The 15,686-nt window shown below is 46.4% G+C and overlaps 1 protein-coding gene across 1 annotated transcript; it reads right to left on the bottom strand.

Annotated features, from left to right (window-relative positions):
• Window positions 1–28: 28 nt before the first annotated feature.
• LOC133362862 (golgin subfamily A member 6-like protein 2) lies at window positions 29–15,118 on the bottom strand. Its single transcript, XM_061581804.1, has 5 exons — window positions 15,016–15,118; window positions 7,963–8,018; window positions 3,760–3,848; window positions 243–1,088; window positions 29–61 (listed from the first exon to the last, which is right to left on the bottom strand). Exons 1-5 carry the CDS (start codon window positions 15,051–15,053, stop codon window positions 29–31), a joined length of 1,062 nt encoding a protein of 353 aa, XP_061437788.1. The 5' UTR covers window positions 15,054–15,118.
• Window positions 15,119–15,686: the final 568 nt, after the last annotated feature.

The following is a 15,686-nucleotide window of genomic DNA, read 5'->3' as shown; positions in this document are numbered from 1 at the left end:
TGTGCTGCCATGTACTCTTCTTGTGCTTCTACGTCATCTTCTTGTGCTGCGCCATCTCCTGCTGTTATGTCATCTCCTTCTGTTATGTCATCTTCTTGTGCTGCATCATCTCCTTCTGCTGCACAATCTTCTTGTGCTACACCATCTCCTGCTACATCATCTCCTTCTGTTATGTCATCTTCTTCTGCTGCACAATCTTCTTGTGCTGCACAATCTTCTTGTGCTACACCATCTCCTGCTACATCATCTCCTGCTGTTATGTCATCTCCTTCTGTTATGTAATCTTCTTCTGCTGCACAATCTTCTTGTGCTACACCATCTCCTGCTACACCATCTCCTGCTACACCATCTCCTGCTACATCATCTCCTCCTGCTACATCATCTCCTTCTGTTATGTCATCTTCTTGTGCTACACCATCTCCTGCTACACCATCTCCTGCTACATCATCTTCTTGTGCTGCGCCATCTCCTGCTGTTATGTCATCTCCTTCTGTTATGTCATCTTCTTCTGCTGCACAATCTTCTTGTGCTACACCATCTCCTGCTACATCATCTCCTTGTGCTACATCATCTCCTTGTGCTACACCATCTGCTTGTGCTACATCATCTTCTTGTACTACACCATCTGCTTGTGCTACATCATCTTCTTGTACTACTAAATCTGCTTGTGCTGCTACACCATCTGCTTGTGCTGCTGTGTGGTATTCCTGTGCTACATCATCTCCTTCTGCTATGTCATCTTCTTGTGCTACACCATCTCCTGCTACATCATCATCTTCTGTTATGTCATCATCTTCTGTTATGTCATCATTTTCTGTTATGTAATCATCTTCTGTTATATAATCATCTTCTGTTATGTCATCATCTTCTGTTATATCATCGCCTTCTGTTATATCATCTCCTCCTGCTACAGCATCTCCTTCTGTTACGCCATCTGCTTGTGCTGCTGTGCCATCTGCTTGTGCTGCTGTGTGGTATTCCTGTGCTAATGTGCCATCTCCTCGTGGCGCAGATGTGGAAGGCGTGGCTTGGGAAGAAGATATTTTTCCTCTGGTGGAAGCAGATGACTTGGGACATCCAATTGATTCCTGAATATATAAACAAATAGACACATCGCGATAAACAACACAAGCAAACACCGTGACACACACACACACACGTGCCGTCTACCGTTAAACGCGTCAGATGTGCCCATCGGTGATCGCTCGTAATCTTGTCTCGGCGTGTTACGGTCAAATTTCGATTTAAAGCTTCTTTCGTGACTGCAGCAGGGATTCATCTTCTTGGTTCTTTCGGTAAAGTCGTCACGTAGAAGGGAAGTAATAAAATAATAAAAATAAAACATAATAAAATAATTCTCACGACGTTTCGGCTACAACGCAAGCAGCCGTCTTCAGGTGAAGAATGAGACACTGCCAAGCTTGGAGCTTATATATAAGCTGGGTTGGAGGTGGAAGAAGAGCGCCTTAACAAAAAAAGAATGTGCATATCAAGCTCATATATAAGCTCCAAGCTTGGCAGTGTTTCATTCTTCACCTGAAGACGGCTGCTTGCGTTGTGGCCGAAACGTCGTGAGAATTATTTTATTATGTTTTATTTTTATTATTTTATTACTTCCCTTCTACGTGGTGACTTTATCGAAAGAACCAAGAAGATGTTACGGTCGTTAAACGTTTCGCCTCGCTCGATTTCGAACTCAAGATTTCTCCGCCGTTAATTCTTCGCAACCAAAGGACCCCCTCTCCAAAAACCCCGCGGGCAAATCGGCTCGTAGCGACGCTCCCAAGAATGTAACGACGAGGGAGGATTTGAGTGCGTAGGGCCCCCTTGCTACACCGACTCCTGAGTAGCTTCAAGCGCCACTCATTGCATCTCGTCACTGCCGTCGGCAGTCTGGCCAAGGGGGCACCCCCACTGGCAGCTGTCCCTGTGTGGCACGAGGTGTACCACAGCAGCGGCGAGCGAGCGGGAGGTCATTTGACAGTCTTCCATTTCATTCGAGGCTATTTTGAAATGAGGACCGACGGGGGTGGGCCAGTCTGCGGCCCGCAATCGAAAGGTCACGAGTTCAACCGCTGATTGGATTGCCGACTAAGCCCATCATCATCATCATCCCTCTCTCTGCGCTGTAATGAGTTAATGAGGACGTCACCCTGCTGCTGCTGCTGCTGCTCTATATAAGAACGGGAGACACAGCAGAGACCCTCAACATTCTGGCGAATTGTGCGATGATGATGCTGGATGCAATTACCAGCGAAACGTCACAGCGCTACTCAAATAGTAAATTGTTGTGGTTTCACGCTTCAACACACACCGGTGTGGGGGCTAAAGCAGTGAACTAATTTGTCTTTTGTCAACGTGACACTTTTTTACTGATTGGCCGTGTCGGGTGGTGGAGGGTTACGACACATTTATAAATAACGCGGCGATCTAAACCCAAACACGTTGATTGTGAATAAAATAATAACGATAACCACCAGACAGACAGGGAAGCCAATAAGTGGTTGGTCCTATGGAGGGACTCACCCTCACCATAGGATCACGTGGGATTTCCAGCATTGGCGTCGGTACGGGATTGGTGTCTGGCTGTAGAACTTTGGGGTACCTGATAATTGGTTTTTTACCCTTCTACCTGGCAACAAAACTGACACCTTTTTACAAGGATAATGTGCACATTATCAGAGTTATGTCTTTTGTTTGTATTATGACTGCAGGTATTGTGGTCTATGCAAGCATGACTCCTTGTAAAAAAAGGTGTCAGTTTTGTTGCCAGATAGAAGGGTAAAAAAACAATTATCATATTTTTACTGGCAAATGAGGTTGCCATAGTGTAGATGCTTGCCCCGAGCTCTCATACTCTGATGGTGCGTTGTCTTTGAGTTGTGCGCCTTTTGGCGTCATCTGGTCCAACCCATGTGAGACTAGGTTCTAAGGAAAGCTGTCTCGGGTGTGGACCAATCAGCTTCAAGGACCATGTGAGACTAGGCTCTAAGGAAAGCTGTCTCGGGTGTGGACCAATCAGCTTCAAGGACCATGTGAGACTAGGCTCTAAGGAAAGCTGTCTCTGGTGTGGACCAATCAACTTCAAGGACCATGTGAGACTAGGCTCTAAGGAAAGCTGTCTCTGGTGTGGACCAATCAACTTCAAGGACAGTGCATACATTATCAGAGTTATGTTCTTTTGTTTGCATTACGACTGCAGGTATTGCGGTCTATGCAAACATGACTCCTTGTAAAAAAAAGGTGTCAGTTTTGTTGCCAGATAGAAGGGTAAAAAAAACAATTATCATATTTTTACTGGCAAATGAGGTTCCCATAGTGTAGATGTTTGCCCCGAGCTCTCATACTCTGATGGTGCATTGTCTTTGAGTTGTGCGCCTTTTGGCGTCATCTGGTCCAACCCATGTGAGACTAGGTTCTAAGGAAAGCTGTCTCGGGTGTGGACCAATCAGCTTCAAGGACCATGTGAGACTAGGCTCTAAGGAAAGCTGTCTCGGGTGTGGACCAATCAACTTCAAGGACCATGTGAGACTAGGCTCTAAGGAAAGCTGTCTCGGGTGTGGACCAATCAACTTCAAGGACAGTGCATACATTATCAGAGTTATGTTCTTTTGTTTGCATTACGACTGCAGGTATTGCGGTCTATGCAAACATGACTCCTTGTAAAAAAAAGGTGTCAGTTTTGTTGCCAGATAGAAGGGTAAAAAAAACAATTATCATATTTTTACTGGCAAATGAGGTTCCCATAGTTTGCGGTACCTGATTCATCCACAGGGGGTTGGCGGTGCCGGTCTCGGGCTCCATGTGGCCTGTGTCCATTGCTTCGTCTTCATCTTCTACTTCTTCTTCTTAAAGACACAAAAGTTACGAGCACAAGTCAGATCTGAAACACGGCAGAACTGATTCTTCGGCCGTTACCGATCATTGCTACAACTCGGTGGGCTCTCATGAAATTGTCTTTTCCGAGACCAAGGTTCTCTGCAAACCTCCTGGCTACCATCAAAGGTTTGTACACGAAGCCATACAAATATACAAACACAGACATAATTTCAACCGTGATGACGGTTACAAACTGAGTAATCATTGGAAAGATGTTATTGACCATGCAAAAAAGATTTAACTACACTTATTTGGACCATCTTATTTGACAGACAACTATTACAGGTTATTGATAGACAGCCAGGCTTGTTTTACCAGGTTTAGTTGTTTCTTTTTTCACACTATTGTTACGTAGGCCAGGCTTAGTCACAAACCGTACCTCTCCATAACAAAGGCTCAGCCTCTTAAGCCTCACCTTACCGTATTAATAAAAAGTATGCCGTACTTGGCCCTTACCCCCCCTCTCCAACCATTATATAATCGGAGTGGTAGCTCCTGAAATCTCTCATTTACTTGATACGGCTGTCGTGGCTGTGACGGTTCCACCTGAAGACGGAAGCTTGTGTTGCCTCCGAAACGTCGTGATTTTTATTTTACTCTTATTAATTTTAATGTTTTACCTACACGGTGACTTTACCGAAACAACCTAAGAATAAAAGCTACTTTGTTTAACCCGTAGGCTTTCGCGACCATGTCTGTCGCTTACCCTATTAGTAATCCAACCGGTAACGGATATCCATTCTGATGTAGATGCACGTGTAGTGGTGGTAACTACTCGCTGTTCGCAAACTGTGACAGCAGATCGTAAACAAGGTTGTCCCGCTCAATCAAACGGTCCGGGTCAGATGGGGTGAGGTAGGATCCAAACGCCAGATTGGGAAGGACCAATCAGAGGGTCCCACAAGGTGGCCGGGGATTGGACAACGCGGCCACGAACAGGTATACAAGCCGGAGCGCTGAGAGCTCTGGAGGAGTTCTGCTACACGAAGACCCAAGTCGGCCGAAGACGTCTAGGACCCTGGACCAAGCCGTCCAGCCCTCGTCAGGGCTCGGGCTCAGAGTCACCAGCGGTCGGGGAGAGATCCCCTAGGTCAGGGGTCGGGAACCTTGTTGACTGGGAGAGCCATAAAAGCCAAATATTTCTAAATATTTTTCATTGAGAGCCATATAGTATTTTTTAACGTATAATAAATTAAATACGTCTTACTTTCAATGTGACTTCTGGTCACGGGACCCGTGACCCGATAAATTTTATCTTCAAAACTAATTTCTATTTACTTTAAAATGACACACTATTATTAAGCAAATATCACAAGTATTTTAAAATCAGTTCCAAACTGATTTTTTTTTTTTTTTTTTTTTTTTCAACTCAAAATTGTCTGGGAGCCATATGCCGTCACCGGAAGAGCCATGTGTGTGGCTCGCGGGCCATAGGTTCCCGACCGCTGCCCTAGGTCCAGCCAGAGGACGCTGGGAGAGCAGGGAGATTAGACAGCCTGCATGGTCCGGAGACTTGTACCTTCTGAGGGTAACGGGTGAGGGGACCGTATACCCCCTTAGTGTGATAGGGGCTGTGCGTTAATATAATAAACAGCGTGTGCCATAAAGAAGTCCAGAAGTCCGTCCTTACAACACTACACACGCATTAACCCTCCCACACCTCTGGTCTTCGCACCGGATTGGCCCACACAAGTGACGACGTCACACTGATCCCCTCTATTTGAGACCGAAACACGAGGAGGATTTCTCCACGACTCTGCGGCTGTCGCCTGATGATGCCGGGTGTTGTGATTACCGGCGAAACGTCACAGCTACTCGAATCGTAAATGTTGTGAGCTGACTGTCCAACACACCAGTGCGCTGAACTAGTAACGAATTGGGGCGCTTTCACTACGTGGCAAACCTTCCCACTCGGCTGTATTGGGCGGGTTATGGTTAGGGTTACCGGCGAAACGTCACAGCTACTCGAATCGTAAATGTTGTGAGCTGACTCTCCGACACACCAGTGCGCTGAACTAGTAACGAGTTGACGCGCTTTCACTACGTGGCAAACCTTCCCACTCGGCTGTATTTGGCGGGTTATGGTTAGGGTTACCGGCGAAACGTCACAGCTACTGGAATTGTAAATGTTGTGAGCTGACTCTCCGACACACCATTGCGCTGAACTAGTAACGAGTTGGAGCGCTTTCACTACGTGGCAAACCTTCCCACTCAGCTGTATGGGGGGGTTAGGGTTACCAGCGAAACGTCACAGCTACTCGAATTGTAAATGTTGTGAGCTGACTCTCCAACACACCAGTGCGCTGAACTAGTAACGAGTTGGAGCGCTTTCACTACGTGGCAAACCTTCCCACTCGGCTGTATTGGGCGGGTTATGGTTACCGGCGAAACGTCACAGCTACTCGAATTGTAAATGTTGTGAGCTCACTGTCCAACACACCAGTGCGCTGAACTAGTAACGAGTTGGCGCGCTTTCTTTACGTGGCAAACCTTCCCACTCGGCTGTATTGGGCGGTGGCGCGTTTAACGACGCGCGCATATTTACGCGATCAAACACGAAAATCACGGAACAGCTTCGGTCGTTCGGCACGTGAACAGCTGTCGCCACCAATGACAATCGGCATAAAGATACGGGGCAAAGTTTAATCGAGTATATAATTACAATAACACCGCCTCACATCGTTGCACCTGATGAGTTAATGAGTCAATGATGACGTCACTATATAAGCAGCAGGGTGACGTCATCGCTAGTTAGTGATGACGTCACCCTGCTGCTGCTGCTCTATACAAGCAGCAGGGTGACGTCATCACTAGTTAATGATGACGTCACCCTGCTGCTCTATATAAGCAGCAGGATGACGTCATCGCTAGTGAATGATGACGTCACCCTGCTGCTCTATATAAGCAGCAGGTGACGTCATCACTAGTTAACGATGACGTCACCCTGCTGCTGCTGCTCTATACAAGCAGCAGGGTGACGTCATCACTAGTTAGTGATGACGTCACCCTGCTGCAGCTGCTCTATATAAGCAGCAGGATGACGTCATCATCAGTTAACGATGACGTCACCCTGCTGCTGCTGCTCTATATAAGCAGCAGGGTGACGTCATCACTAGTCAATGATGACGTCACCCTGCTGCTGCTGCTGCTCTATGCAAGCAGCAGGGTGACGTCATCACTAGTTAGTGATGACGTCACCCTGCTGCTGCTCTATGTAAGCAGCAGGGTGACGTCATCACTAGTTAGTGATGACGTCACCCTGCTGCTGCAGCTGCTCTATGCAAGCAGCAGGGTGACGTCATCACTAGTTAACGATGACGTCACCCTGCTGCAGCTGCTGCTGCTGCTCTATATAAGCAGCAGGGTGACGTCATCACTAGTTAGTGATGACGTCAGCCTGCTGCTGCTGCTCTATACAAGCAGCAGGGTGACGTCATCACTAGTTAATGATGACGTCACCCTGCTGCTGCAGCTCTATATAAGCAGCAGGATGACGTCATCACTAGTTAGTGATGACGTCACCCTGCTGCTGCTGCTACTCTATATAAGCAGCAGGGTGACGTCATCACTAGTTAGTGATGACGTCACCCTGCTGCTGCTGCTGCTCTATATAAGAACGGGAGACACAGCAGAGCCCCTCAAGATTCTGGCGAATTGTGCGATGATGCTGCTGGATGCAATTACCAGCGAAACGTCACAGCGCTACTCAAATAGTAAACGTTGTGGTTTCACGCTTCAACACACACCGGTGTGGGGGCTAAAGCAGCGAACTAATTTGTCTTTTGTCAACGTGACACTTTTTTACCGATTGGCCGTGTCGGGTGGTGGAGGGTTACGACACATTTATAAATAACGCGGCGATCTAACACCCAAACATGTTGATTGTGAACACGGGGAAAAGGTCACGAGGGAAATAAAAACTATCTGCAAGTAAGAAAAACTACACACAAATAAACGTTCGCACATTTCAGCGGGTTACGGGACGTCCCGTATGACGACGGGGTTTCGCGTGGCCAGGTCTAGCCCGCCACGAGTAGCCACGAGTGTGATCGCACAGCGCCCACAGACCCCTTGCGTACGTACCCATGTCGCGTGCTTCTTGGGCCGTCTTTGTAGGCGCCCCTCGTCTGTTGTGACGCCTGTGAAGACAGCGCAGCCTCGTCACCGCCAATCGAGCTCAGGTCGACAGGAAGCGACGTTTGCCTTGCGGTCAAAACGTCGTCGTTTTTTTAAAACCCTTTATATTAAGTTCGCTTGCTTGCTTTGCTAACGACCGTGCAAATCCTTCGGTCGTTTTTTAACCCACTTCCCGTGATCCAATCGAGCTGACATTTTGCTACACAGACTCGTTGTGCGTGACAATTAATGTTCGTGAATTTTTTTCTCCAAAATTTTACACTGTTTAGGGAAAACAAATTAAATATTTAATTACCAATTGCTTAATGGTGGCATGCAATCATCTGACCCATAGGTGGCAGCCATCTCAAGCCAGAGGACGAGAGGACTCTAGCCGCCACGCATATAAAGGATTTATAGTGAAAAACTTTGTTTTTACGGGTTACACTTATTGTTATTTTCTAACTGAACACATTCATAAATTATGTTGATGCGTTGCGATCGAAACGTCGTGGGTTTTTTGCTTTAATCATTTTCAATTGATTATTATTATTATTTTTCTTATTTTTATTTATTTTTATTATTTTTTATTTAAATTGTATTTTCTATCTACCCGACTTCACCGAAAGACCCAAAGAATATGGATTCCTGAAGTCACGAAAGCTTTAAGTCAAGATCCAGTTCTGACCGTTCTCAAGTATTTCCGCCGTTTCGAACTTACTTGGTGTCACCCCTGGGACACCCTTGCGAATGGAACGCTTGCAGCTCATGCGATTTTCCACGTGATATGATAACAACGGTGTGTACAGACAGTCCCCTACTTACGACTCTCACTACAACAACATGCACAGACAGTCCCCGACTTACGACTCTCACTACAACAACACGCACAGACAGTCCCCGACTTACGACTCTCACTACAACAACATGTACAGGCAGTCCCCGACTTACGACTCTCACTACAACAACACGCACAGACAGTACCCGACTTACGACTCTCACTATAACAACATGCACAGACAGTCCCCTACTTACGACTCTCACTATAACAACATGCACAGACAGTCCCCGACTTACGACTCTCACTATAACAACATGTACAGACAGTCCCCGACTTACGACTCTCACTATAACAACATGCACAGACAGTCCCCGACTTACGACTCTCACTATAACAACATGCACAGACAGTCCCCTACTTACGACTCTCACTATAACAACATGCACAGACAGTCCCCGACTTACGACTCTCACTATAACAACATGCACAGACAGTCCCCGACTTACGACTCTCACTATAACAACATGTACAGACAGTCCCCGACTTACGACTCTCACTATAACAACATGCACAGACAGTCCCCTACTTACGACTCTCACTATAACAACATGCACAGACAGTCCCCGACTTACGACTCTCACTATAACAACATGCACAGGCAGTCCCCTACTTACGACTCTCACTATAACAACATGCACAGACAGTCCCCGACTTACGACTCTCACTACAACAACATGTACAGACAGTCCCCGACTTACGACTCTCACTATAACAACACGCACAGACAGTCCCCTACTTACGACGCCCACTATAACAACACGCACAGACAGTCCCCGACTTACGACTCTCACTACAACACGCACAGACAGTCCCCGACTTACGACTCTCACTATAACAACACGCACAGACAGTCCCCGACTTACGACTCTCACTATAACAACATGCACAGACAGTCCCCGACTTACGACTCTCACTATAACAACATGCACAGGCAGTCCCCTACTTACGACTCTCACTATAACAACATGTACAGGCAGTCCCCGACTTACGACTCTCACTACAACAACACGCACAGACAGTCCCCGACTTACGACTCTCACTATAACAACATGTACAGACAGTCCCCGACTTACGACTCTCACTATAACAACATGTACAGGCAGTCCCCGACTTACGACTCTCACTACAACAACACGCACATACAGTCCCCGACTTACGACTCTCACTATAACAACATGCACAGACAGTCCCCGACTTACGACTCTCACTATAACAACATGTACAGACAGTCCCCTACTTACGACTCTCACTATAACAACACGCACAGACAGTCCCCGACTTACGACTCTCACTATAACAACATGCACAGACAGTCCCCGACTTACGACTCTCACTCTAACAACATGCACAGACAGTCCCCGACTTACGACTCTCACTATAACAACATGCACAGACAGTCCCCGACTTACGACTCTCACTATAACAACATGCACAGACAGTCCCCTACTTACGACTCTCACTATAACAACACGCACAGACAGTCCCCGACTTACGACTCTCACTATAACAACACGCACAGACAGTCCCCGACTTACGACTCTCACTATAACAACATGCACAGACAGTCCCCGACTTACGACTCTCACTATAACAACACGCACAGACAGTCCCCTACTTACGACTCTCACTATAACAACATGCACAGACAGTCCTCTACTTACGACTCTCACTACAACAACACGCACAGACAGTCCCCGACTTACGACTCTCACTATAACAACATGCACAGACAGTCCCCTACTTACGACTCTCACTATAACAACATGCACAGACAGTCCCCGACTTACGACTCTCACTATAACAACATGCACAGACAGTCCCCTACTTACGACTCTCACTATAACAACATGCACAGACAGTCCCCGACTTACGACTCTCACTATAACAACATGCACAGACAGTCCCCGACTTACGACTCTCACTATAACAACACGCACAGACAGTCCCCGACTTACGACTCTCACTATAACAACATGCACAGACAGTCCCCTACTTACGACTCTCACTATAACAACATGCACAGACAGTCCCCGACTTACGACTCTCACTATAACAACATGCACAGACAGTCCCCGACTTACGACTCTCACTATAACAACATGCACAGACAGTCCCCGACTTACGACTCTCACTATAACAACATGCACAGACAGTCCCCGACTTACGACTCTCACTACAACAACATGCACAGACAGTCCCCGACTTACGACTCTCACTACAACAACATGTACAGGCAGTCCCCGACTTACGACTCTCACTATAACAACATGCACAGACAGTCCCCGACTTACGACTCTCACTATAACAACATGCACAGACAGTCCCCGACTTACGACTCTCACTATAACAACATGCACAGACAGTCCCCGACTTACGACTCTCACTATAACAACATGCACAGACAGTCCCCGACTTACGACTCTCACTATAACAACATGCACAGACAGTCCCCTACTTACGACTCTCACTATAACAACACGCACAGACAGTCCCCGACTTACGACTCTCACTATAACAACATGCACAGACAGTCCCCGACTTACGACTCTCACTATAACAACATGCACAGACAGTCCCCTACTTACGACTCTCACTATAACAACATGCACAGACAGTCCCCGACTTACGACTCTCACTATAACAACATGTACAGACAGTCCCCCACTTACGACTCTCACTACAACAACACGCACATAGTCCCCGACTTACGACTCTCACTATAACAACATGCACAGACAGTCCCCGACTTACGACTCTCACTATAACAACATGCACAGACAGTCCCCGACTTACGACTCTCACTATAACAACATGCACAGACAGTCCCCGACTTACGACTCTCACTATAACAACATGTACAGACAGTCCCCGACTTACGACTCTCACTATAACAACATGTACAGGCAGTCCCCGACTTACGACTCTCACTACAACAACACGCACAGACAGTCCCCGACTTACGACTCTCACTACAACAACATGTACAGACAGTCCCCGACTTACGACTCTCACTATAACAACATGCACAGACAGTCCCCGACTTACGACTCTCACTATAACAACATGCACAGACAGTCCCCGACTTACGACTCTCACTATAACAACACGTACAGACAGTCCCCTACTTACGACTCTCACTATAACAACACGCACAGACAGTCCCCTACTTACGACTCTCACTACAACAACATGCACAGACAGTCCCCTACTTACGACTCTCACTATAACAACACGTACAGACAGTCCCCTACTTACGACTCTCACTATAACAACACGCACAGACAGTCCCCTACTTACGACTCTCACTATAACAACATGCACAGGCAGTCCCCTACTTACGACTCTCACTATAACAACACGTACAGACAGTCCCCTACTTACGACTCTCACTATAACAACATGCACAGGCAGTCCCCTACTTACGACTCTCACTACAACAACACGCACATAGTCCCCGACTTACGACTCTCACTATAACAACATGCACAGACAGTCCCCGACTTACGACTCTCACTATAACAACATGCACAGGCAGTCCCCTACTTACGACTCTCACTATAACAACATGCACAGACAGTCCCCGACTTACGACTCTCACTATAACAACATGTACAGGCAGTCCCCGACTTACGACTCTCACTATAACAACATGCACAGACAGTCCCCGACTTACGACTCTCACTATAACAACATGCACAGACAGTCCCCGACTTACGACTCTCACTATAACAACACGCACAGACAGTCCCCTACTTACGACTCTCACTATAACAACATGCACAGACAGTCCCCGACTTACGACTCTCACTATAACAACATGCACAGACAGTCCCCTACTTACGACTCTCACTATAACAACATGCACAGACAGTCCCCGACTTACGACTCTCACTATAACAACACGCACAGACAGTCCCCTACTTACGACTCTCACTATAACAACATGCACAGACAGTCCCCGACTTACGACTCTCACTATAACAACACGCACAGACAGTCCCCTACTTACGACTCTCACTATAACAACATGTACAGACAGTCCCCGACTTACGACTCTCACTATAACAACATGCACAGACAGTCCCCGACTTACGACTCTCACTATAACAACACGCACAGACAGTCCCCGACTTACGACTCTCACTATAACAACATGTACAGGCAGTCCCCGACTTACGACTCTCACTACAACAACACGCACATACAGTCCCCGACTTACGACTCTCACTATAACAACATGCACAGACAGTCCCCTACTTACGACGGAGATGCGTTACGATGACCCCATCATCGTAAGTCGAAAATTTCGTAAGTCGAATATGGCCTATAGCCTACCCAGGAGTCTTACAGAACGGTGATAATTTAGCAACACAGAGCAATTTACAATACCGTACTGTATAAACTATATACTGTGTGTACTTATTAATTACAATACTGTATTGCACGGTAAAATGTAAACTAAAAAACAATAACCACAATACTTGCAGTCAAATGCAAACAAAAAACACAATACTCTGATAATGTATGCGTTGTCCTTGCAAATGATTGGTCCACACCAGAGACAGCTTTCTTTGGAGCCTGGTCTCATATGGTGTTCGACCAGATGACGCCAATGCATAAATTATCAGAGTATTGTTTTTTGTTTGCATTTGACTGCAAGTATTGTGGTTAATGTGAGCATGAGTCCTCGCAAAATGTGTCAGTTTTGCCAGAAAAAAGGGGAAAACTCTATGAGTATATGTTGGTACTGGCAAAGGAGGTCCCATGATGTAGCTGCTCACCCCGAGCTCTCGTTACTCTGATGGTGCGTTGTCTTGAACTGTGTAACGCCTTTTGGCGTCATCTGGTCGAACACCATATGAGACTAGGCTCCAAAGAAAACTGTCTCTGGTGTGGACCAATCGGTTTCAAGGACAACGCATACATTATCAGAGTATTGTTTTTTGTTTGCATTTGACTGCAAGTATTGTGGTTAATGTAGACATGATTCCTTGCAAAAGGTGTCAGTTTTGCCAGGAAAAGGGGTTAAACCCCTATGAGTATATGTTGGTACTGGCAAAGGAGGTCCCATAATGTAGCTGCTCACCCCGAGCTCTCATTACTCTGATGGTGCGTTGTCTTGAACTGTGTAACGCCTTTTGGCGTCGTCTGGTCGAACACCAAATGAGACTAGGCTCTAAAGAAAGCTGTCTCTGGTGTGGACCAATCAGTTTCAAAAACAATGCATCAATTAATGATCAGAGTGTTGTTTTTTGTTTGCATTTGACTGCAACTATTGTGTTTAATGTAGACATGATTCCTTGCAAAAGGTGTCAGTTTTGTTGGCAGATAAAAATGTGGAAAACCCTCCCTGTTAGTACCAGTGGTCATTCTTCACCTGGGGTAGATGCGCCCCCCTGGGGGATACGAGATTATCTTTCTTGCCAAGACGTGGCCGGATGTTTGTAGAAGGTTAAATCATCGAAACACTTTGTTTCATCAACCCCTATGTGTTTTATTCTTTGGTTCTTTCGGTGAAGTCACGTCTAAAGATAAAGTAATACATTAAATAATAGCATTTTACGACGTTTCGATTGCAACACAAGCAATCATCATCGGGCATAAAAGAAATAGCAACAAAAATCTAACTAGAAAACTATAGACAGACATACAAGCAGACAGACATCACAAGGACACACAGAGAGAGAGGATGTCTGTCTGCTTGTATGTCTGTCTATAGTTTTCTAGTTAGATTTTTGTCGCTATTTCTTTTATGCATGATGATGGTTGCTTGTGTTGCAATCGAAACGTCGTAGTATGCTATTATTTAATTTATTATTTTATTTTTCGATTTAAAGCTTCTTTCGTGACTGCAGGGATTCATCTTCTTGGTTCTTTCGGTAAAGTCACGTAGAAGGGAAGTGATATTATATTATTACATTATTATTTTATTATTTTTATTATTATTTTATTATTATTTTATCTCTAGACGTGACTTCACCGAAAGAACCAAAGAATAATTCTTGCAGTCACGAAAGCTCCAAAATTAAGATTGAACCCCTATGTGTTTATTGACACGAGACAAAAATTACGAATTTCAAACCACAGGGGCGCAAGGCTGCGGTGACGGCAAAGAACCGCTGCATTCAAGCGAAGCCAACTTGGATTCACGAGTGGACGTCAAGTGAGAAATGGCTCACCTCATCCAGTCCGTAATCCACGGAGGGAGTTCTTTCATGATGGCGAGCGGTGCTTTGCTCCATCGAGGTGTGGGAAAACGGGTGACACTCCAGCCGCTGCCACCTGCAACTCCCTAAGAAAAGATACAAATGGCATCATCCCTCTGTATTATAATATAATGTTGGGGACGCGTCTTTCAATGCCGTATCTGTTTGTGTATATCTGCGTGCGTGTGAGCGCCGGGTGGCTAAAGCACAGCAAGTTGGCACAGTAGGGGGCACAGGTGGTGCATCAGCCAGTCATCTCAATCATCTCAGTCATCTCAGAGCGCCGGGTGGCTAAAGCACAGCAAGTTGGCACAGTAGGGGGCACAGGTGGGTGCATCAGCCAGTCCATCTCAGTCATCTCAGTCATCTCAGTCATCTCAGAGCGCCGGTTGGCTAAAGCACAGCAAGTTGGCACAGTAGGGGGCACAGGTGGTGCATCAGCCAGTCATCTCAATCATCTCAGTCATCTCAGAGCGCCGGGTGGCTAAAGCACAGCAAGTTGGCACAGTAGGGGGCACAGGTGGTGCATCAGCCAGTCATCTCAGTCATCTCAGTCATCTCAGTCATCTCAGAGCGCCGGGTGGCTAAAGCACAGCAAGTTGGCACAGTAGGGGGCACAGGTGGTGCATCAGCCAGTCATCTCA

This window comes from Lethenteron reissneri, unplaced genomic scaffold (assembly GCF_015708825.2).
Source record: "Lethenteron reissneri isolate LAM-NWPU_2019-01 unplaced genomic scaffold, ASM1570882v1 scaffold_1630, whole genome shotgun sequence".
NCBI lineage: Eukaryota > Metazoa > Chordata > Hyperoartia > Petromyzontiformes > Petromyzontidae > Lethenteron > Lethenteron reissneri.
The sequence above is the reverse complement of the archived record's forward strand: the minus strand, read 5'-3'. Positions and strand labels throughout refer to the sequence as shown.

Bases quoted from the DNA above. Each gene is read 5' to 3' on its own strand.
- LOC133362862 (XM_061581804.1), bottom strand. From the start codon at position 15,053: ATGAAAGAACTCCCTCCGTGGATTACGGACTGGATGAG. The intron at 3,849-7,962 runs GTACGTACGCAA...TGTGTCTTTAAG, and splicing joins CCAAGAAGCACGCGACATGG to AAGAAGAAGTAGAAGATGAA. The intron at 1,089-3,759 runs GTACCGCAAACT...TTATATATTCAG, and splicing joins ACCCCCTGTGGATGAATCAG to GAATCAATTGGATGTCCCAA.